The 21,271-nt window shown below is 47.9% G+C and overlaps 1 protein-coding gene across 22 annotated transcripts in view; it reads right to left on the minus strand.

The window, feature by feature from the left end:
* Nucleotides 1–21,271, minus strand: part of Dysf (dysferlin) — a 185,750-nt gene that overhangs the window by 20,160 nt on the left and 144,319 nt on the right. For all 22 annotated transcript variants that reach the window (XM_060383434.1, XM_060383440.1, XM_060383441.1 and 19 more), the window contains 4 exons: nucleotides 8,704–8,802; nucleotides 3,213–3,341; nucleotides 2,829–2,984; nucleotides 925–1,016 (listed from right to left, as the gene is read on the minus strand). In XM_060383434.1, the coding sequence (XP_060239417.1) occupies nucleotides 925–1,016; nucleotides 2,829–2,984; nucleotides 3,213–3,341; nucleotides 8,704–8,802 (476 nt within the window). The remainder of the gene's footprint in view (nucleotides 1–924; nucleotides 1,017–2,828; nucleotides 2,985–3,212; nucleotides 3,342–8,703; nucleotides 8,803–21,271) is intronic.

Consider the following 21,271-nt stretch of genomic DNA (forward strand, 5'->3'; position numbering starts at 1 on the left):
GGCTGCACAACATCTTCCAAGATGGAATAGAAGGAGGGCTTATGGAAAGAACTCTTGGGAGGGTGCTCCTGTGGAGTACACACACACACACACACACACACCCATAACCACTAGCCCTATACCAGCTGCCAGAGCTCATCAAGCCCCTTCTCTCCACCCTCCATCCTCTCCTGACCACGGCAGCAAACTGTTCCTGGCTGGGACCGTCTCTCCCCAAAAGCTGCAGTCCAAGTGACCTCAACTTAACAAACAGATGCCAATGTATGGATGTAATGTGTTACTGGCTACATAGGAAGAGCAGGATTTCACAAGCGCTAGAGAAAAAACTGCCATGGGCCTCTCTACCCCAAAACACTCATGACCAAACAGAAGCCAGGAGCCACCCACACAGCCCTCTTCCCTCACTCTTAGAGTCCATGTGCCTTGGCTATCTTGGGTCTACCTCATCCCCTAGCTTCCTACCACAGAAGCATGAGGGGTAGTAAAAGAGCAACCACGGTTAACTTGGCATCTGGGATGGATGGGGACACTCGGGGGCACTGGTACAAGATGGGTTAGCCCTTAGAAAGTCTCCTGGCTAACCATAGTGTCCCAGTGACATATGTCCTCATGTGGGCAAATGTACCAGTCAGGTAAGGTGCTAAAACCGGGGAAGAGGGGAGAAGAGCATGTGGGAACGTGAGGTATACTCCAAGAAACGCATCTTCCGAGTGCTCATGTAGGCGCCCAGCTTTGAGCAATTCCTCCGTGTTTAGTCAGAAGGTTATGACAGGGCTCAAGCCTGTGCTCACAGGCAGAAGAGACCCACAATAATGGCCCTGCCGCAGGAGATGGAGACTTCCCAAGAGACGGCAGCCACACCTACCCACGGAACTGTGAGTGATCCAGCCCCCCCACCCCAAACCCAAGGCACTTCCCACTTACTTTCCAAACACGGGCTCCAGGGTACAAGGGATGTAGTTCTCCTGGTCACTCACTGATTTCTTCCCTATGGAGATCTTGATGTAAGGGTCGCACTGGAAGACAAATAAAATCCCTGGGTCAAGGTGTCTTTGGGGCTTCTGGCTTTCATGGCCATCAGGGAGCCGTGGTGCATATTGTCCTGAGAGGCCAGTGCTCCACCTCCATACCGTGACACACCACGCCATACCCTAACATACCTTACCATCTTACCACACCTTACACACTACACTGTACCGTGCCCTTCCATGCCACACCACGCCACACCATTTCACACCTTATCACATCTTACACTACGCCACAGCATGCACACCACACCGCACTTTACGACGCCACAGCACTTTGCAGCACACTGCAGCACACCATCCCACACCTCACCACACCATACACCATGCTACTGTGCCACACCACATACCACGGCGCGCCACACGCCCTGTCACACGCCATGGCTGGACCAGTGTTCCAGCCGCAGCCCTAGCAGTGGGAAAGGGCACCCGAGCGTCCCGCACTCCCGACCCACGAGCGCGTGGGAAGAGGTGGGTGAGACCCTCACACACGACCACCTATTCCTCCGCCAGGCTCCAAAGGCCTATTTCCAAGATGAAGGGGGGCAGGCAGGGTCATGCTTCACCTACGTGGGACAGTCTGGGGCCTGTCCACCTCTAAGAAGCAGCAGGCTGCCCACCGCCCTGCAGGGGTGGGACAGGAGCAAGTGGAGAGTGCCGTGCCATGAACGCTTCAAGAGTACAAACCAAGGCGACAGCTGCGTCCCGGATGCCTGCTGTGCTGCCCAGACTCAACAGTGATCTGCATGCCCTTAGGAGCATCTTTGAAAGGCAGGATCATGGTGGGGTGGGGTCACCGCAGCTTCTACCCGCTCCCACAGGGATGCATATGGGGCCTGAATACAGCTAAGGGGACAAGGAAGGGCCCAGGCTTATACCTCTAACCTCCAACCACCCACTCCTTCCTTGCTCTTATCTCTTCCTTTTCAACTCTTCCCTCCATGCCAGGTCTCCTTCAGACCTCCATCCTCTATCTCTGGCCAAAACTCTGTCTCATGCTTCAGACATAGAATTTAAGGGAAGATATAAAACTCAGTAATCCAGGCAAATGATATTTTTATTGTGGCATTTGAGCTGGAGAGATGGCTCAGAGGTTAAGAACTGCCCGCTCTTGTGGAGGACCTGGGTTCTTTTCCCAGCACCCACATGGCAGCTCACACCTGTCTCCAACTCCAGTTCCGGAGGATCCAATGACAGACCCTTCTGGCCTCTGCGGACACCAGGCACATATGTGGTGCATACACACAAAATAATAACAAAAATAAATTTTACAAAATCAGCACTACCAGCCTGTGGTGAATGGACCATCAACACTGGCAGAAAGAGCCTTCCTGGTTACACCTCTCCTCTAGCCCCACGGCCCACAGCAGTCACCAGTCCTGAGCCTCCCCTCCTGGTACTCCTTCCCATACAGCACTAAAACCTCACCAGCCTCAGCCCCACTTTACCACATGTAAGGGCCAGTTCTACCTGCGAACTGAGTGGTCAGCCTTCAGGCCTCTATCTATGCACAAGGCCCCTCCTAAAGTCTAACTTTGTCACAGCCTACCAGCTTTTATGTGCCCATGAGGGTCCTTTCCTTCCTTCAAGGCTTCCCCATTTTACCAGAACCCCAAACAGACTTTGGCCTTCTCTTCCCCACCAGGGTCGTTCCTCACAGAGATCCCCCAGCTCCCGCTCAGCTCTGCAAGCAGCTTTGGGCTCCCTGGTTTACTGTGGCCTTCCTGGGACAGAAACGCCCTCTGCCTTCCTCAAGCCAAGCTTGCTATTGTTCGCAGGGGACCAATGGCTCCAGAACGTTACCTTGCCATTGGGGTCCTTGGGCTGTAAGCCAAATGCTCGGACGATGTAAATGCGGACCAGGCATTCCTGAGGTCCCTGGGCGGCCAGCTGGTGGAACTGTCTCGGGGGCATGGGGATGGCTGGGTCTTCCGGGAGGGGATAAATTTTGAAGAGACCCTAAAGAAATGGGGGCTTGATTTTCATTTCTGTCATCATTGCCAATAATACCGCAACCACCAGGGCCACCACCCAGCCCCAACCCATCCCACACTGCATCAGTTCTGCATCAGCCGCAAGCTCACCCCCAAAGCCAGCAGCAGCAGCACCCTGGTCACTGTTGCCACTACCCTCCTCTGTCCAGTTACTGCTGTAGCCTCACGGCCATAGGCCAAGCCAGGGACACACCTTAAATTCTCCAATGACAGACGGGTCTTCTGTCTCCTCCTGAGTCTTGCCCCGGTAGAGCTTGAAGGTGTTGCAAAAGTCAGACAGGCCCCCAAAAGCCTCCACATTCTCCAACTGTGTATCATAGACCTGTCATGGGGGTGAGAAAAGACTCAAGAGTGAGAAAATAGGAGGAAAGAAAGGGAAGAAACAGGAAAGACAAGGAAACAGGACAGTGTGAGGGAAGAAAGAAGAGAAAACGTTGCATCTGACAGGATCAAAAATTAACAGAGGGGTGGTGGTACAGCATTCAGGGAGGCAGAGGCAGGCAGAGTTCTGTAAGCTCGAGGCCAGCCTGGTCTTCAAAGCAAGTCCAGGACAGCAAAGAGCACACAGAGAAACCCTGTCTCAAAGAAAAATCATTAACAGAGGAACAAAAGAAAACAGAAGGGCAGGGTTGGAAGGGTGGAGGAAAGAAGGAAAGAGAAGAGAAAGAAATGAAAAGGTAGGATGGAAAGAAAACTCCAGGGGAAGGGAGAGGTAGCCTGGGAGTCTGTTAGGAAATAGGGTTTCAGCTTAATCAAACCTTCAAGTTATCTGAGACTCACAAAAGTAACACATTTTTAAAAGATTACAGCTACAAACAAAGGAAAAGTTAAATCTTCTGGCTGGACAGTGAGTCAGAAATGTCATATATACTATAACTTATTTTAATTACTTGATCTCAGATTTGGCTGTTTAGTTGGCTTCCAATCTCTGCCAATTAACAGGTTAGGGTTAAGATGACTCTGAATGCTGCCTGGGCTCCAAGGAGAGTTTAAGGTGTTGTGTTGCTGTCTTCCCGATGTCCAACAGTTTGTTTGTCTCCCCTTCTTCTCAAGACTTAGGTTTTTAAAGTGTAAGCTGGATGGTAGTGGTGCACACCTTTAATCCTAGCATCCTGGAGGCAGAGGCAGGTGGATCTCTGAGTTTGAGGCCACCCTTCTCTACCAAGTGAGTTCTAGGACAACCAGGGCTACATAGAGAAACCCTATCTTGAAAAACCAAAAATAAAATAAAATGAATAATATATTTGAAAATAAAGTGTGAGGGTGAGTTTGGTGGTGCATGCCTGGATCCTTCTCAGGCACTGTAGGAAGATCAGAAGTTCACAGCCACCCTCACCACACAGTGAGACTGAGGACAGCCTGGGGTACATAAGGTCCTATACCCCCAAAAGTGTTTTAAAATATGATTTCTTTTGGATTCTCCAGGTAAAGGAGGCTACAGAGGTTTCTCTTTTGATCTTGTTATTAATTTCTAGTTTTAAAGCCTTATGGTCAAAAGGTGGCACCCGTGGCATCACCTCTTGTTAGACCCCGTCAGGCGGTTTTCACAGCCTGCTACACGGTCAGCTCTTGTGCCTTGAAACTTTCTATTGTCGTTAGAAGTCGCTGCAAGAACTGACGTTAATGTGGCAGTAAGGCCAGGTACAGGGCACATATCTTTAATCTCAGCTCTCAGGAGGCAGAGGCAGGTAGATCTTGAGAGTTTGAAGCCAGCTTGGTCTACATAGCAAGTTCCAGGTCAGCCAGGGCTACACAAGGAAGAAGGGGGTGCGGCTGGGAGAAGCAGCAGTATACTGAGTACTGATGAGGCCGATCGTTTGGGTCTATGGTTTACATATATGTTATACTTAGATAGCGGTGTAAATTCCTACCTTCACATTTGTTTTCCTAAAATTCTTTCCATGGTCTGTTTTCCTTTCTCACCCCCATTCCTCCCCCCACACACACACACTGGCTCTTTTCCTTCCTCCTCCCCCACCACCCAGTTTTAGGCAAGATTCTCCTCCTCACTGTTTGCCTTGACAACATTTGCTCCGAACCTAGTTCTACACGTCATTCATCACCTCGATCAAAGACCTGTCAGCTCCATTTACTCTACCACAGGACAATTAGTGTGTTCACTGTGCACCGCCCCTCTCTCCTTCCCCAGCTTCATCACTGTCACACTCCCTAACCCTCAGTAAAAACCGCGTCTCCATGCTGTGTTACCCAGAGCCTCCTGCGTGTTCCTCTCTGTGCTGCTTCAGGGTCTCCGGACTTTCAGAGTCGGGAAAACTGGAGCCACCTCGATCTGTTTTCTATTCTAAACGGCTTTGGTATTTTCAATGGTATGGGGACAACAGGAATGAGTACGTAAAGAATTCCCTCGTTCTCCCTGAAGTCTGATATGTATTATAGTCTAGACCATGTCTGAGGCTGACCAGTCTGGGTCAACCGTCCGCACTCACAGTGGACCTTGTCAAACAATACACTCAAGTGTTTTCCCACGGTAGTGAAATTTGATTAAACAATACATGCTTCTCTGTTCAATTTCACTGTTTGGAACAAGCAAGGTGTCATCCTCCAAGCCTGACTATACCGGCCTCCAGTCTCCTGTCCCTGGCGGATACACCTGCACTTTCTTTTTATTCCTCAGAGCTTTTCCTCCTCATTTTCTTTTCCTCACGTCTATCATCTCTATCCACCTGTATTTTCCATGGGGCCATTCTGCCCTGTCCACCTTTCTTCTCTCTTGCCAGTGTCCTCCCGGTTCATAGATCTTGTCCATTCTTGGGTTTCTTCGTTCATGCTTCACATCCTGAAGCTCCCTTTCTAAAAAGTTCACAGCAAAACATTCCTTCTCCTCTGCTCCTAGGCAAAACAGTTCTGGTAGCCACGTGTCTCCTTTTATTGGTTTGATTTCTACTTTCTTTTCTTTTTTCCACTTTGGGTTTTCGAATTAATGCTATGCAATTACATTTACTAGCCACTAAGTGAGTTGGCTTTTCCTAGCCTGGCTATTTCCTTCTTTCCCACCAAGGAGGCATAAGGCTTCCTGCAGACATGGTTCCTCCATGTCCCTCCACCTTACCAGCTCCTCTGAACCCAGCCAGGTCTAGGCTTCTGTACTCAGCCTGACCTGCCTTCGAGGCTCCTGCAGCTTTGGAAATAAGGAGCATACTTCCTACTTCATGTTGCAAGTGCTTCGTTCTGAAACTATTATGAAAATTTCCAAGTTATAGGAAAGTAAAGAGAAACAGCAACAGACCCCTGTGCACCCACCCCCATCTGACACTGTCCCCAGCCTTCTCCTGTTTGGAAGAACACTTTCACTGGAGTCTGTGAGAACCCCTGTCCCCATGAGCTGCCATCATCCCTCACGTCCCATGGCCTCTGCCCAATCTCAGTTGTCCTTGAGCAGCCCTTACTTATATTTTGGAGTCTGTGGCTTTTATTTGTTTCCAACTTTTCTGAAAAATGGATTTTGTGGGTTTGAATGATTTCCAAGAGAAAAGGGGAAAAATGCTGACTTATGCAGCCATGTTCATACTGGGAGTCCGAATGAAATACTTTGTAAATTTCCAACTGGACGGACTTTTTGTTTAAACTTATTAATTTCTCAATTTATTGCACTTTAATATGTCCTGACTGATTTCTGTCTTGGGTAACTTATTACTAACCTGATTTGTGATCAGATTTTGAAAGTGTTCTCGGAGCATTATGAAGAAAATGTATTCTTTATTTTTTATTACTTTTGTCTATCATCTTTTTTAATCATATTGTTCCCTGTTTCAAAGCAACAAATTTAGCACTATTTTAAGCTGCTGCTTAACTAGCTGTAGCTAAAAAAAAAAAAAGCCTTAGCTTGCTCTTTGGTTCCTTTATTTACTATTATTTATTGTCTGTTTGGTCAAAGAGGTAGTAATATTAAAATTTCCTCTTTACCTTTAATTTCTGTCATTTTGAGATGATACTTTTATAAAATACAAGCTTATATATTCCTAACCATTTTTGTCCTGAGTATTTCCAAGTTCTTGGACTCTTTACTTGGGAAATACATCTTTTATTAAAAACAAACACACAAACAAAACACTATTTTGTTCTTTGTTCTTAACTTTAAATTCTACCGAATTCCTATTTATTTACACTTACCTGATTGTATCTCCCAAAATAGTATCAAAATATAGCTTCCTGAAATACTGGGCTTTTTCCCTTTAGCCATTCTATTGTTTTAAAAGTGTCTTTTAAGGAGAGAACAATGAATTTTGACTTTTAATGTAGTCTACAAGTCCTTATCACTTAGCAGGAGAGTTTGATCCATTCTTATTTATTAGGAAAGCTAATATGTTTTTCACTTTCCTGCAGTTTTTTTTTTCTGATTTCTGATTTTAGTGCATTTTTACTGTACACTATAATTTCTTTACTTTGCTATTTAGACCATGAGATTTTACCTCCTTTGCTAGTGATTTCTGGAGCATAGGGTTTTTTCCTCTCTCGCTCTACCTCTGTGTACTCCTCTCTCTGCTGTGTTATAAGCTGCTTTTGTTGGTAGTGGTGTCATTTTCCCTTTATTGATCCTAGAGGAGCACTCCTTCCAGGTCTAGTTTCCCCCAGACATGGTTTGGATGCCTTTGTTCTGGAGAGCCTCTGCTCACTTGGCAGCTGCTGGAGATTTCCTTGGAGAGGTCAAGCTGGAGGCCGAGTGCCAGCTCTGCATCCGGCATCCTCCTGAGGAGCGAGGGGCTGGGGCCTCCGGCCACCCTGGCAGCAATCCTCACCCTTGATTCCTTTGTCACATTTCTTGGCAAGAGCACAGTACCACATGCCAGACCTAAATGGCCAAACCTTCTTCCTGGTGTGCAAACAGTGCCATCCGTCAGCCTCACACACCCAGCCACGCAGGCAAAATTCTGTACTCGCTGCCAGCCAGGACTTTAGGTGTACTACACCAGGCAGAGTCCAGTGGACCCGAGGACCACCGCCACTTTATGAAACTACCCCCAGAGTTCCCAACTCCGAAGGAAACTCTGAAGGCAGAGGGCCCAACCCATACCACCCCAAATAGCTGAAACCTTCCCCAGTCCAGCCCTTGACAGCATCCCATCTCCTAGCCTGTGCTGGCTCTCCTAACCATGAAGAAGCCGTGCAGGACAAACTCGCCCTCGTTTACAGTCCAGAAGAGACAAGGCATCAACATTTTCTCCTTTTTCAGTCTTTTTTGATTGATGAATTGGTTGGTTGGTTGGTTGACTAATTAATTGTGTGTGTGTATGTGTGTGCACACTCACGTGTTCGTGCCACCACACACAAACGAATGAATTTCTATCATGTGGGCTCGGGAACTCACACTTGGGTTGTCAGCCTCAGTGAAAGCACTTTTAGCCCAGAGCCATCTTGCTGGTCTGTCCTATCTTTCTTTCATCCCTTGCTACCAGGGGTTAAACCTAAGTGCCCACAAACGCTGGCCAGAGCTCTAGAGAGCTCATCCACAGTCCACTGCAGCGCTGTCAAAACTCTCCGACGAACGCTTCCTCGATTACCCTCAGTGATGTCCAGTTCCAAATCCATGCTCTACCGTGCATGGTCACGTTCATTAGACTCAGACTCATGGAAACATCTCTGGTCTCCCACTGTACCCCTCACTGCTCATTCCTGAACCTGGTAACTGCTAGACGGGGGGTGCACATTCCGGAGAGAGGTCTTACCTTCAGGGTGTCAAAATCCTTCTCCAGGTAGGAACCACACTTTTCCCTCTCCCCAATAGAGGCAAAGAATTTGCTCCACCAGTCAATGAACTCCTCCTCCTGAGCGAAGAGAAAGAAGGACAGGGTTTAGGAAATCATCTGCCAATCAAGACCTTCTGAATGAAATTTTTCCTCTTAAGGCTTCAGGCTGACCTGGATCCCAAAGCTTGCCTGTAAGTAATTAAGATTAGGAGGTGAGTTCCAGGACAGCCAGGGCTGTTACATAGGGAAACTCTGTCTCAAAAAACAGACAAACAAATAGGGGGCATGGGAAACAGGGAGCCAAAAACCTCCGCCTCTGGGGCAAAGGCCAGGCAGACTGGGCAGCTTGAAACACCTGAATGGCACCGAGCAACTGAGGCTCAGGCCTGGCTCCACCGCCACTCCTGGTTCCCCACTCAGACCTTTCTCGACTTCCCAGGGATAACCACAATGGCATCCTGGGGATAAGCTAGCCTAGCAGGGAGGACACCGAGAATGCATTGCCTAAACATATGCTAAGGTAGATCCAGGGCAGCTCAAGGACCCAGCCCACCACTCTACTTTGTGCACAGGGAACCAGAATGCAGACTTGCCAAGGTGGAATCAAGGTGGAGTCCCTGAAGATCAGCAAGCATTTGCTAAATGACTTTATTCACAAGTGTTAAGTGTGGGGAGCTAAGCAAGCAGACCGGAAGCTGTGACAACTCACTCTGCCCTTTCTGCCACTCATCAGTCATATTCGCTGCATGCCCCACAAACCTCTGTCCACGCCGTCCAGCTCAGCTCTTGCCTCAGCCCTGCCCCAGCTGGGTCCTCAGGTATGCCTCTCCCTTAGAAAATCAGTGCCCTGAAGGGTCTGCCCCAGAAAGCTACCCAAGGCAGGGCTCTCAGGCTGGACCTATCCATATCACTCAAACCTAGCCAATCTAGCGAGAAGGGTTAAGAATAAGATGCCTATATAGAACACTCTGGAACCATGACTGAGGGCTGAGTAGACATTTCCCAGAAGCCACATTAATCTATGTAGTGAACTCAGTCATAAGCATGAAAACACTGTTTTCCTCTAAGCCAAACCCTTTGAATTCCCACTTTAGAATGAATGAGGCCAAGGGACCCAAGCAGGCATTGAGAATACCAGAGATCCCCAAGTTCTTGTCCATACTGAAAGTATGGTCCTAGCACCCCCAGTAAGAAACCCAGATGGCAGAGAGAGTGAGAGAATGAGAATCACAGCATGAGGCTCTCACTTACCAGGAGGATCTTCTGCAGCCACAAAAGAAAAAAACAGGGTCAAATGGATTAAAGTGCAGGGGGCCAGAACTTCTGGATTTACAGTGCTCCAGAAGACCACGGAACAGAACAACGCAAAGAATCGCTGTCGGACACACACATGCAAGGCACCCCGAGCACACACAATGACACTGGAGACAGTGTTTACACAGTCCTAGACAAGGGAGATGGCTGTCATGAATCATCCTGTACTCCCACAAAAACACAGAGGGTATACAGGAGCACAGAGACAAGCACGCAGGTTTAGGTGGGAGTGGTTAGACTGGAACCTGTTCAGTGATTCCTAAAACTCAGTTTCTTTCCCATCCCAGGTGCTTAAAATTTTGACTGGTTAAGTCAGGCAAGCCAGGCAAGCCAGGCATCCAGCCAGTGTGTTTGCACAAAGAAAAGGCAGAAACACAAGAGTTGTGGAAAAGATAGTATATGTTCTCTATCTTTAAACACACACTCAGCGGGGTGGAGGAGCTAGGAGACAAAAGCTAATGATACCGTCAACAGTGACACCCAAATAGACAGGTTCATGAAAACTGAAAGCAGATGTATACCTTTATTTCTGGCACCCTTGGAGCACTTAGGAGGAAAAAAGCCAAACAACGCTCAATAAAAACTCAGAAATAAAATCATGGTGGTCACCTCTCTGACCATTCAATAAAGCTTAAAGTTAATAAGAAACGATAAAATGAAAATCCTGGCTGTTAGGCATTTAAAGACATGTTCTTATAACCCCAGCAGGTCAGAGAAAACCAAAACTAAATTCAAGACACCCAGGTTGCAGACAGGCCCATATGCACAGGAAATTTTAATCTGAAAATATTCTCACTTTTATACAAAAAGAAAAGATGGGAATAAATAACCTGATAAAATTTGAAAAAGCAGGAAAATTGTAGGTAAAACGTAAGAGTTGTAAGGAAAGGAGCATATCAGAGAGGGAAATACTGCAGCTGGCGATTAACTGTCTCAAAAAGAGATAAATACTTACCAAACTAATTTCAAAGAGTAAATACACACTGACAATGGAAAAGATGTCAGTGGGGAGACACATTACGGGGAAGAATTAAATAGGTCTAGATCCATAACAAAATTCTGGAAAATTCAGATGAAGTAGGAGATTTTCTAGAAAAATATGAATGCCAATATCAATGCGGAAATAATAGAAAACAAGAAGAGATGGTTGGCCCTGAAAGTGAAAGCAGTTTAAAAAAAATACCTTCCAAAGAAGTTATCAAGCTAGGAGAGTTTTTCTTTGGAAGAAAGTTCTACCAGTCTCTAAAGAATAAATTATCCTTCGGTGCACAGCATAGAAGGGGGAAAAAGGTGAAAGAAAATTCCCATTTATTTTAGGAAACAAAGCCTACAAGGAAATACAGAGGAGAAAGGAGGGAAGGGAAACAGAAACAGCTCTCATTCCTGAATACAAACACAGAGATCTTAAATGAGCAGGAATACAAACACAGAGATCTTAAATGAGCAGGTTGCGGCAACAGACCAGACGAGTTCTTGCTGGGTCATTCTAGAAAGTGAGAATGGCTAAGCATTATGGGCCAGGTGAGCTGGTGCACACCTGTAATTCCAGCACTCTAGAGGCTGAGGCGGAAGCATTCCACCAGTGTGATGTCATCCTGGGCTACTCGGGACCCTGTCTCAAGGGGAAAAAAGAAGTTTGAGGGGGTGGAGCAGTGGTTCAAAGGTGCTCTTGAAGATGACCCAGGTTTGGTTCCCATCACCCTCATGGTAGCTTACAGTCATTTGTAACTCTGGTTCCAGGGTGTCCAATGCCCTCTTCTGGCCTCCTCAGAAACAGCAAACATGTGGTGTACATGCATACATACAGGCAAACACTCACACACATAAAATAAAAATTAATAAATCTTTTTATAATAATATAATAAAACACAAATTATATGACCTTGTTTTATTATAAAGACTAAACAAAAAATATTCAAATTTTCTGAATGAACAGACTATAAGTATTTTTGTTTATTTCTTATATGCTTTTATGAACCACACAAATTATTTTGATTTTTTTTGGCTGAATAGAAATATTGCTTGCAGAACTTTTTAAAAACTGGCATTTGGGGCTTTTGAATGTTTGTTTATTAGTGAGTGTGTGAAAGAGAGCGAGAGCTGGCAACAGAACATGCGATAGGTCTCAAGACAACATTGTTGAGCTGCCTCTCTCCTCCCACACCTATCTACCTCAGTGCCCCAGGACTGTGCAGCAAAAGCTTTACCTTTGAGCCATCTCGTTGACCCCCACCCGAAACAGTCTTTAAGTGAAGAAAAGTAGCATGCTTCAAAAGACGCATCAAGAATGTAAAAAGAACAATGGGCAAAATGGAAGAAAAAAAATTGGAAATCATAATCTGATACGTAAACCCACACAATGCAACGATTTTTTTTTATACAACTTGAAATACAAAGAGGGCTGGAGAAATGGCTCAGCAGTCAAGAATTCATACTACTCTTGCAGAGGACTCCGGTTCAGACCCCAGCACTCCCATGATTCCTCAGAACCATCTATAACTCCAGTTCCAGGGAATGAATCTGGGGCCTTTCTTCTGATTTCTGAGGACTCCCTCATGCACACAGACTCACACAGAGATACATAACTAAAACAATAAAATAAACTTTTAGAAGTGGGCGCTGGCCTTAAGATCACATTCCTCCAGGAAAAGCATACAGGCCGAAAGGAAAACATGGTCACTGCCTACCTTGTCATCAGAGAAATGCAAAGCAAAACCACAAGAGGAACAGATAACACACTGGCATGGCTGTGTTACCCAGGACTTGGGGAACAGTGTCGGTGGGGACGGGAGAGGCTCGGAACATGTCAGACTCTGTGGGATGCCCTGGCCATGTGAGCCCTGCCCCAATTCTGTTCCTGGTACACGTTCTAGAGAACTAGAGATGATACAAAAACATGGGCTTGAAAATTCTGAGGAGCCTTTTTCACAACGGCCATCAGGCAGGCATGAGCCAAACACCTCTCTTCTGAAAACACACAGAGCAAAAGAAGTTAATCACAAAAGACCACATATGTGACTGCATTTACATGAAATGAGACCCAAAGCAGAGTAATGGCTGCCAGAGCTGGAGATGGTTGGAGGCTAGAGGGAGCCGGTGTCTTTCCTGCAGCGAGGGAAATATTCTGAAGTGGCCTGTGGGGATAACTGTCGCACACTTTAAGTAAGGGCTTGTGTTGACACAGACATCTCACAAAACTGTTAGAGAACAGAGACACAGGATCAAACACAAGCTCAGAAGCTTGCTCGCACTGAAGACAAAAGCAGGAATCTCAGGGACTTGTTCTAAGCAAGAATTAAGGGGGCATGGGGGCTGAGAGGCGGCTCTGTGGCTACGGTGCTTGCTGCACAAGCCTAACCCGAGTTCAACTTCCAGACCCACATGAAAAGCCGGTACAGCGGTGGCATCGGCAAACCCTGCAGTCCTGCAGAGACAGAGACAGAGACGGAGAATGACTCCAGATGCTCACAACCTCACTAGCTAGAGTTCACGGTGAGGCTCACAAAGCAGCTCACAAAGCAGACCCTGAGTCAGCAAGGTGGAAGGCAAGACCTAACGGCAAAGTCGTCCCCTGACCTCCGCATGTGTGCTGAGCCACACATGTCTTGTATTCCCCCTTCTGTCTCACACACACAATGAAGTTTATGAAAAGAACTAGAGTGAGTATTGTTCTTAGCAGAAGCGGTGGAGCACTGGGCAGTGCTTATAGCGGTTGTTTTTACGAACGTTTTTCTCTTCTTTTGTTTGATTTTGTTTTGTTTGAGAGAGGACCACTCAGTGTAGTCCTGGCTGTCCTCGAACTCACAGAGATCTGCCGCCTCTGCCTCCCCAGTGCTGAGATTAAAGTCCATACACAGCAAGACCATCTTTTTCTTTTCTTTTTTTTTGTGACCACATTGTTTTGAGACACTCCCACACCTAGCAGGCTGGCCCTAAACTTGTTACATAACAGAAGATAACCCGCGCCTCCTGATCCTCCTGCCTCCACCTTCCAAGCGCCTAATCACAGATTTGTGCCAGCATGCCTGGCTACACAGTGCCTGGAATGAAACCAGGGCTCTGGGTATGCTGGGCTGGTGCTCGAACCACTGTGCTCCACCTCCAGCTTTGTCTATAGTTTCTGTCATTCTCTCTAAACCACCCAAACACACTTACAAGGTCACCAGTGACTCGTCCCTTTGTAAGTCCAGTGGACCAGCACCCAGCGGCAGTTCCTCCTCTGCCCCCGATGCACGTCCCCTTGCCTGTCCGGAGCATCGCGGTGTGGCCCTGCCTCACTGCCTCACCTTTTCACCTTCACTGCTGAGATCCCCTGAGGAGGCCCAAATCAATTATCCTAGCCCATTCTCTTCTACGGGCACTCTCTCTTGGAGGCCTCCTCTAGCACTACATTTTTAAATAAAGTGGACAGTGATGGGTCTCAGGATGGACAGCCTAAATGACTCCTCCAAACTCTAGCTGCCAGGTGTATGTTTGCCATCGCATGCCTAATGAGCCTCTTTAATGCCCTGTCAGCTCCAGTTATCAGCAGGCCACCGGCTCTTCCTGTAGCCTTCCTTTTATAAATGAACTGGAAGCCCTCTTTCAAGGCGCTCAGACCAGCCTTAGCCTCCTCACCTCCTGTCCACAGGCAGCCCTTAGCATCCCTCCAGCTCCACAGCACATCTGGAATCTGCCATTCCCCACCCCATCCCATCGCTGCTACTCTGGTCCATCCCTGTCCCCTCATATTGGTTTCAACTGGCCTCTCATCTCTATCCTCTTGCTGCCCTGTCTCTTAAGCCACTCTTACCACCACAGCCCTACAATCTGTAAATGGATCCTGGCCCTCTCAGTGCAAAGCCTTTTCATGTCTTGTCACATAAGCTAAATAAGCTAATGCCTTTACAAGAACCTCACAAGACTCAGAGGTTGACACCTACAGCTCTCTCTTCTCCCATCTTCTGCCCTCTTGACAGCTCACCTGCTTCCTTTTTCAGCCCTCTCTCGTCTTCTCTTGAAGGACTTCTATCAGCCTGAGGGGAGGAACCATGATGTTCACCACCTCCTCATGCTACCCCAACTACAAACAGCATGTTTCCACTGAAGATCCCCCTGGGGAGTCCACGAGTTTACTTACAGAGCATGAGCGAGAGTTACTGCCAGAAGCATGGGGGACCTCAAAGTAGCGCCACACCGGAAAATCTTCATCAGGTGGATGACGGCTTCCTCATAGCCACATGGCCCCCTCAACTCACCTACTCTAGCACCCTCAAGACCCCCAAGGACTGTGTGATCAGGGCAGCATTGCATCCAAATGGCTGAGAGGAGCAGCAGGACTCTCAGGTGAGGGTCCAGTGTCCCTCCCTACCTTCTCCTTCAATGAGGAAACATCAACAGTCAACAGCCCACCCCACTAGCCTCCTGCAGGCTGGCAACGCTGATCTGATGAAGATGGCATTTGTTTTGCTCAGAGGACTGTGTCCTACAACATACATCCTTGACCGCTTCCTTCCCCTTCAAGCCTGCCTCTGACTCAACCTCTCTCTCCTGTCTGTTTCAAACTACAGCTTCCCTTCCAGAAATGTGTACCCTCCTCAACCTTGCTTTGTCTACACAACAGTAACCTCACTAGACATTAGCTAGACCTCACTTAGGTCTTTACCGTTGGGTATCTGCTCCCTGAGGGCTGAGTCCCATAACCTTTGGTCCCGCGACCAGTATCAATTCTTAGATCAGCTGTTGATAATAATCTCGGGAAATATTTGACAGGTATGTGGGCTCTCAGACATTGGAGGAGGGGAAAGAAGTAACAGTCTTTGGTTTCGAGTACCCAAGAACAGATAACGTGTCATCAAGTTATGAATTTAAGGGCTGAGGACATGGTTCAGCCGATATAGTACCTGCCTAGTCTGCATCAAGTTTTAGCTTTGAGCCCCAGCACTGCCCACAGCAGGTGTGGTGGTGCAGACCTGTAATCCCAGCAGTCAGAAGGTCAAGGAAAGAAGATCAGGAGCAAGATTCTCCTTAGTTCCATAGTGAGTTTGAGGCCAGCCTGGGATCTGTGAGACCTATCTCAAAAAAAAAAAAAAAAATTACAGTAATAATGGGTTTAAGGAAGCATTTTGCCCAGTCATCTTTTTTTCCATCAAATAAGGAGATGGGCATGCAGGGTGGGAGTGGGGGAGCACAGAAGCAAGAACAAGAGAGGTGTGGTGGTTGAAGACAAACCACCCTAACTCTCCCCTGGATTCATCCTCCATGAACTGCAGGATTTGGTAATATGTAGCTAGCCAGACATCTCCAGGGGAACTGTGCCAGGGCCCTGGACAGGAAGCTGCATGCATACAATCAAAGAAAGAGCCCTTGGCACTTCCTGTAGACCTCAGAGTGGCACAGGACATGAGAGTGTCCACACAGTCCACCGCTAAGCCTGCAGGTTAGGACAGGGGGGAGAAACCGTGGGAGGGAAGAGGAAAGAAGGAGAAAGAGAGGGAGAAGGAGAGAAAGGGAACCAGGAGACGTGACCAGATTGTGGGACTAAAAGATGTCAGCAAATGCAAACTGATCCGTGTGTCCTAAGGTCAGAGCCCAGAGACGACAGGGTAGACTTGTACTGGGAACCAGGCTGCCCTCCCTGGAGAAACAACAACATTAAGGAAGTCCAAACCAGAATTCAGCCACCACCACCCCCACCACCCCGACTCTGGGGTGTGGAGGAAAAGAGTAAGCCCAAAGTGACTAAGTTTAAACCTAAAATGCCTAAGATTACCAGGGATTTTCTGCCATTAGGAAAAAATGAGAGCTCAAAAGGGGGATTAAGTTGACTTACAGAAAATAAAGTGATATTTTTAACACACATTCACGGATATGGCTTGAAACTATCATTGCCACCATCACGCCAGCCTGGCTTCTAATAGAGTCCCCTCAAGCCTTCCTTCTTCCTTCAGGGAGGAGTAAGTTAGCGCAGCCTCGAGGTGAGCCTTCCAGGTCTCAGCCAGGTGTACCCCGCAGCTGGTCTCGGACACTGACAGAATCACGCCCCACAGAGGGAAGGAACTAGCCCCATGGCCTCCCATGGCCAACTCTGTCCTTGACCTCATTTCGTAACAGCTAAGCGTCAATGTTGGGCCATAGCAACGGGAGGGAAAGCACAAAGACTGGTCTCCAAAGCATCATTTAAAGCTTGAACCGGAACTCTGTCCATTGCCACTGCCATCCCATGCCCAAGATTCAAGGCCATTCATCTCTCCACCAGCCAGAAAAGTCATTTTATCAAGGCATGGACTGAAGCCTCTTGGGTTTCAGCTAACACCAGCCTTCAGTTGTTAAGGAAGCAGAGCCAAGCAACAAAGACACTCAGTCTAACAGTCACCCTAGTCCTCCAAGACTGAGCCAGCATGGCGTGGTCCAGACACGCACTCCCCATCACCACCCAGGGCCCAAGGCCTCTCATGACCACGGAAGGCAAAACTGCCATCAAAACTTCTCTTTTGAAAGGTCAGGAACTGGGAACTGGGGGTCAGAAGCAGAACCCCCATAAATGGGGATGGAACGCAGGGCCTTGCAATGCTAAGCAAGGGCTCTGCCACTGAGCCACACCCACCGCCTCACCCTTTAGCTTAGTTTTTATTTTGAGGCAGGGTCTCACTAAGTTGCCAGGCTAGTCTGGAACTATCGATCCTGATTGTCTCTACTTCTCCAAGTGGCTGGGGTGACGGTTGTGGCTCCTGCTGCACCTCGTGGACAGAGCTTCTCTCCCCCAGAACAGCCACTCAAGTCAAAGAGAAAAGTCGTTGGCCAAGCGCATTCACCACCACGGCCAGAAAGTTAAGCTGGATGTCATACCCGAAGCGCTGCCCTCCTCGAGGAGAAGCAATACGCTGCTGTTTACAGGTTTTCGTTGGCATCCCAGACTGTACAGAAAGCGATTCCTCCCTTTGAGAGGTGGTTTCCAGTCAACCGGGCAACAAGGAATTGTGAAGCTCCTGCACTGATCTCTGAGAAATACACAGAGCCTGGTGTTGGTTACCATGGTAACTTTTCCTGTTGAGAGTGCCAACACCCTCAGTGATGATACCCTATTTAGCTAACTCAGGTGTGGCATCTTCATAACTCAAATGATGTCATAGGATGTCCATTCATTTCCTGAGGTCTAAAAAACTGAGGACAATTTACTCCTGACACACAAGCACAAACACACATGTAACATACATGTCCTTAGGCTGACAGCCCAGCCGTGACTTCAATCCTACCTCACCCTGCATACACAAACCACTCAATACCCACAAACCACACAGAGAGATGCTCACATCCTGCCGCCAATGACTCAGAAGAACTCTACACACGTACAGCAAACATCAATCTTTTCCACAACTAAAAGGCTGGGTTTCCAGCCTCTTGCTGACACTCCCTGGACAGCAGCCTCCTTTTCTGTGAAAGATCCCTATGCATCCTGCCTTCCAGCTGGATCAGCAGAGGTAAGAGAAGGAAGGTCTTTAACTCAAGTGCTGAATTGTTTCCCAAGGCACAGTAAATGCACATATGCACATGAGCTTCAGCAAAGCCAGGACCTGACCATCTGTCAGCCTCTTATAGACAGGGTCCCACATGAGCAGAGAGCCTTTGGGAAGCTCAGGCTTTCTGCTCAGACCCATATGAGATTACAGGGAACTGTACTTACTGAGCACATGAGTAAGGCCTGATAGGGAACCACCTTTTAGCTTATTTTTATTTTGTGACATATGTCCCACATGGGCGAGGGGCCTTCAGGGGACCCAAGCTTCTGGAGACATGCTTCTGAGGAAATAAGGGTGCTGGCCACATGGGTGAGAGGCGAAAGTCTCCGGACTCAAAAGATTAAGGGGAACATTTGCCCTACAACTTGACTCCCTGACAGCATCATGCAGAACACCAGAGAGAATGGAATCTACTTGGTGGGCTGAGGGAAAGAAGGCTCCAGATGAGTCCTCAGTCCTACGAAGAAGGCAATGCAACATCCCTAATCTGGAATCTGTGATGGTTCCAGAAGGGCCTGGGGATGTGGGAGCTTACCTAACCTTCGTTCTGCTTATGGGTACAGTTTTGCTTAACAAGAGCTTCAGCAATCTTCTTAAGAGAAAAACTATTTTTGAAGGCCTTCCCGGGACTGCAGAAGCATCCATCAAACTACAGACACTAATATTAGCTATCTTAAATTCAATTTAAAAGGGATTTGGGGGAGCTTGCCCTGTGCCAAAGTCAGCCCATGTCTGGTTACCGTGTGCATTTCCACGTGCACAGTCGCGCTAACTTTTCAAATCTTTGTCGAACTTCTCATTCGGTCCTGATTGCCGTGCCTCCGCTCCTGTAGAGATGTGTCAAAGGCACGGGTGAGGGATGAAGAGTGTCACCAAGAGCCCCCAAGAGAACCTTGTGCTCAGCACAGAATGCTGCATAATGCCCAAGGCCCAGGCTAGGGACTAGACCAGGAAGGATAAGAAGGCATTATGTTAAATACTGGTAAGCTTTCTGGCCAGCAGATTGTCAGGGAAAGCTGTGGACATCCCTCTAAGAAAGAGAAGAACTTTTTTTCTACGGAGGGGCAAGTAGGTCCCTCACATCAGGGGAAACCCCCCTTGGGGACAGCAGGAGCAATGAGGTCTGGCTGGGAGAAGCTAGGGCTGCCTCCTCCCTGATGGGGGCCTGGGGTTTGCTAGACGGTTCACCCCAGGCTGTCTCCCCTGCAGTGTGCACCGAGGGAGGAGGGGTGCACCCCCAAGGAGACCACAGGAATGCCAAGCAGGGGAAAGGCGCCCCGAGCCAAGGGCTCCAGCAACCAGGATCCAATATCGGCGGGTGACTCCAGCCCCCGTAACAGGAGAGACCGTAAAGTATGTGCTGGGCTTCCCAACCCGCACACACAGCAAATAACCAATTACTCCAAATAGCTAACAGATTGCGGCTCTGACTTCCCTCCCCTCACCCCCACCCACCCCATGCCTTCACTTGTCATTTGATGGGCGATTTGTATTTGCTCAGAGAAAATGAGAGAATGAGTCACAAGGAAGATCCAAATGACACCAAGGGCCGGCATCGAACACCTAACCAGAGCTCATGGGAGTCAAGGAGACCAGGCTGTACCTGCACCATGAACAAAGGAATACGGTTAACGACAGGAAACACCAATTTTCAAATGTCTGTAGTGAGTCTAACATCCCCAATCCTGTAAGAACATGTCTTTAGGAAACCTACATCTATCTTCCTAAGTTAATAGATATAGGAATAAGGTAAAAACTGTAAGCATGGGGGCTGGGGAGATGGCCAGTCAGTAAAGTGCTTCTCTTACAAGCATGAAGATCTGAGTTCAATCCCTAGAACCCATGTAAAAAGCAGCAGGACTAGAATCCTAGCGCTGGTGGAGACAGAAGGATCTCTGGGGCTTGCTGGCTGGCCAGGCAAGCAGGTTCAGTGAGATTTTCTGTCTCAAAAAAGAAGAGTGATGGAGGAAATGTCTGACCTGGACCCATGGCCTCTGTATGGCACCTGTGTGCACGCACAATAAACATGGTTAAAGTTAGCTCTCAAGATCAGAGGCCCAGCCTCATAGCTCACAGCTACACAGACAAACCTCCTCTGGAAATGCTCCTCGCTCATGAGCGACGCCCTGTAACTGATTGCTTTGGTCAGAAAACATCTACTTCAAAGTCTTGGGATAAATTGCTGTCGAGACTCATGAAGCACAATAAGGCATTCTCTGCAAACTTGGAACTGAGGGAAATAAGGCTGTCCTTAGAGAAAGTAACCTTGATCTAAATGAGTGCTAGGTCAGGACAAGGAGAGGCAAAAATCACCTCAATAGGAAAGAATGTCCTCTCACAGAGTCTACTAAGTGAGAAGAATCTGGGAATAGAAAATGAAGAAGCAAGTGAGCTATCCTGGAAGAATGGGGGAAGAAGTCGGCCTTCAACGCTGGCAGTGTTTATTCAAGCAATCATCAGGGACTCAAGGCTCCCAGCAATAAAGCTGCTCACTTTTGAAGATAGGCATATCTGTCATTCTTGGTCAGCTACCATTAAATTTCTTACCCACTTTCAAGCACAAGGTGCCTCTCTACTTGCTGAACCTACAGGGAGGCCATGAGCTAGACCAATGCCTAGGGTCGCGTGATGCAGGCAGCTGCTGTCCTCACTGCAAATGCAAGCTGGTATTCTTCATGTGCGTGCCCGAACGGGCAGAGGAGGCGCCACAAACTTTAGAATCTACTCAACCATCA

This window comes from Meriones unguiculatus, chromosome 5, assembly GCF_030254825.1.
Source record: "Meriones unguiculatus strain TT.TT164.6M chromosome 5, Bangor_MerUng_6.1, whole genome shotgun sequence".
In the NCBI taxonomy this organism is placed as follows: Eukaryota; Metazoa; Chordata; class Mammalia; order Rodentia; family Muridae; genus Meriones; species Meriones unguiculatus.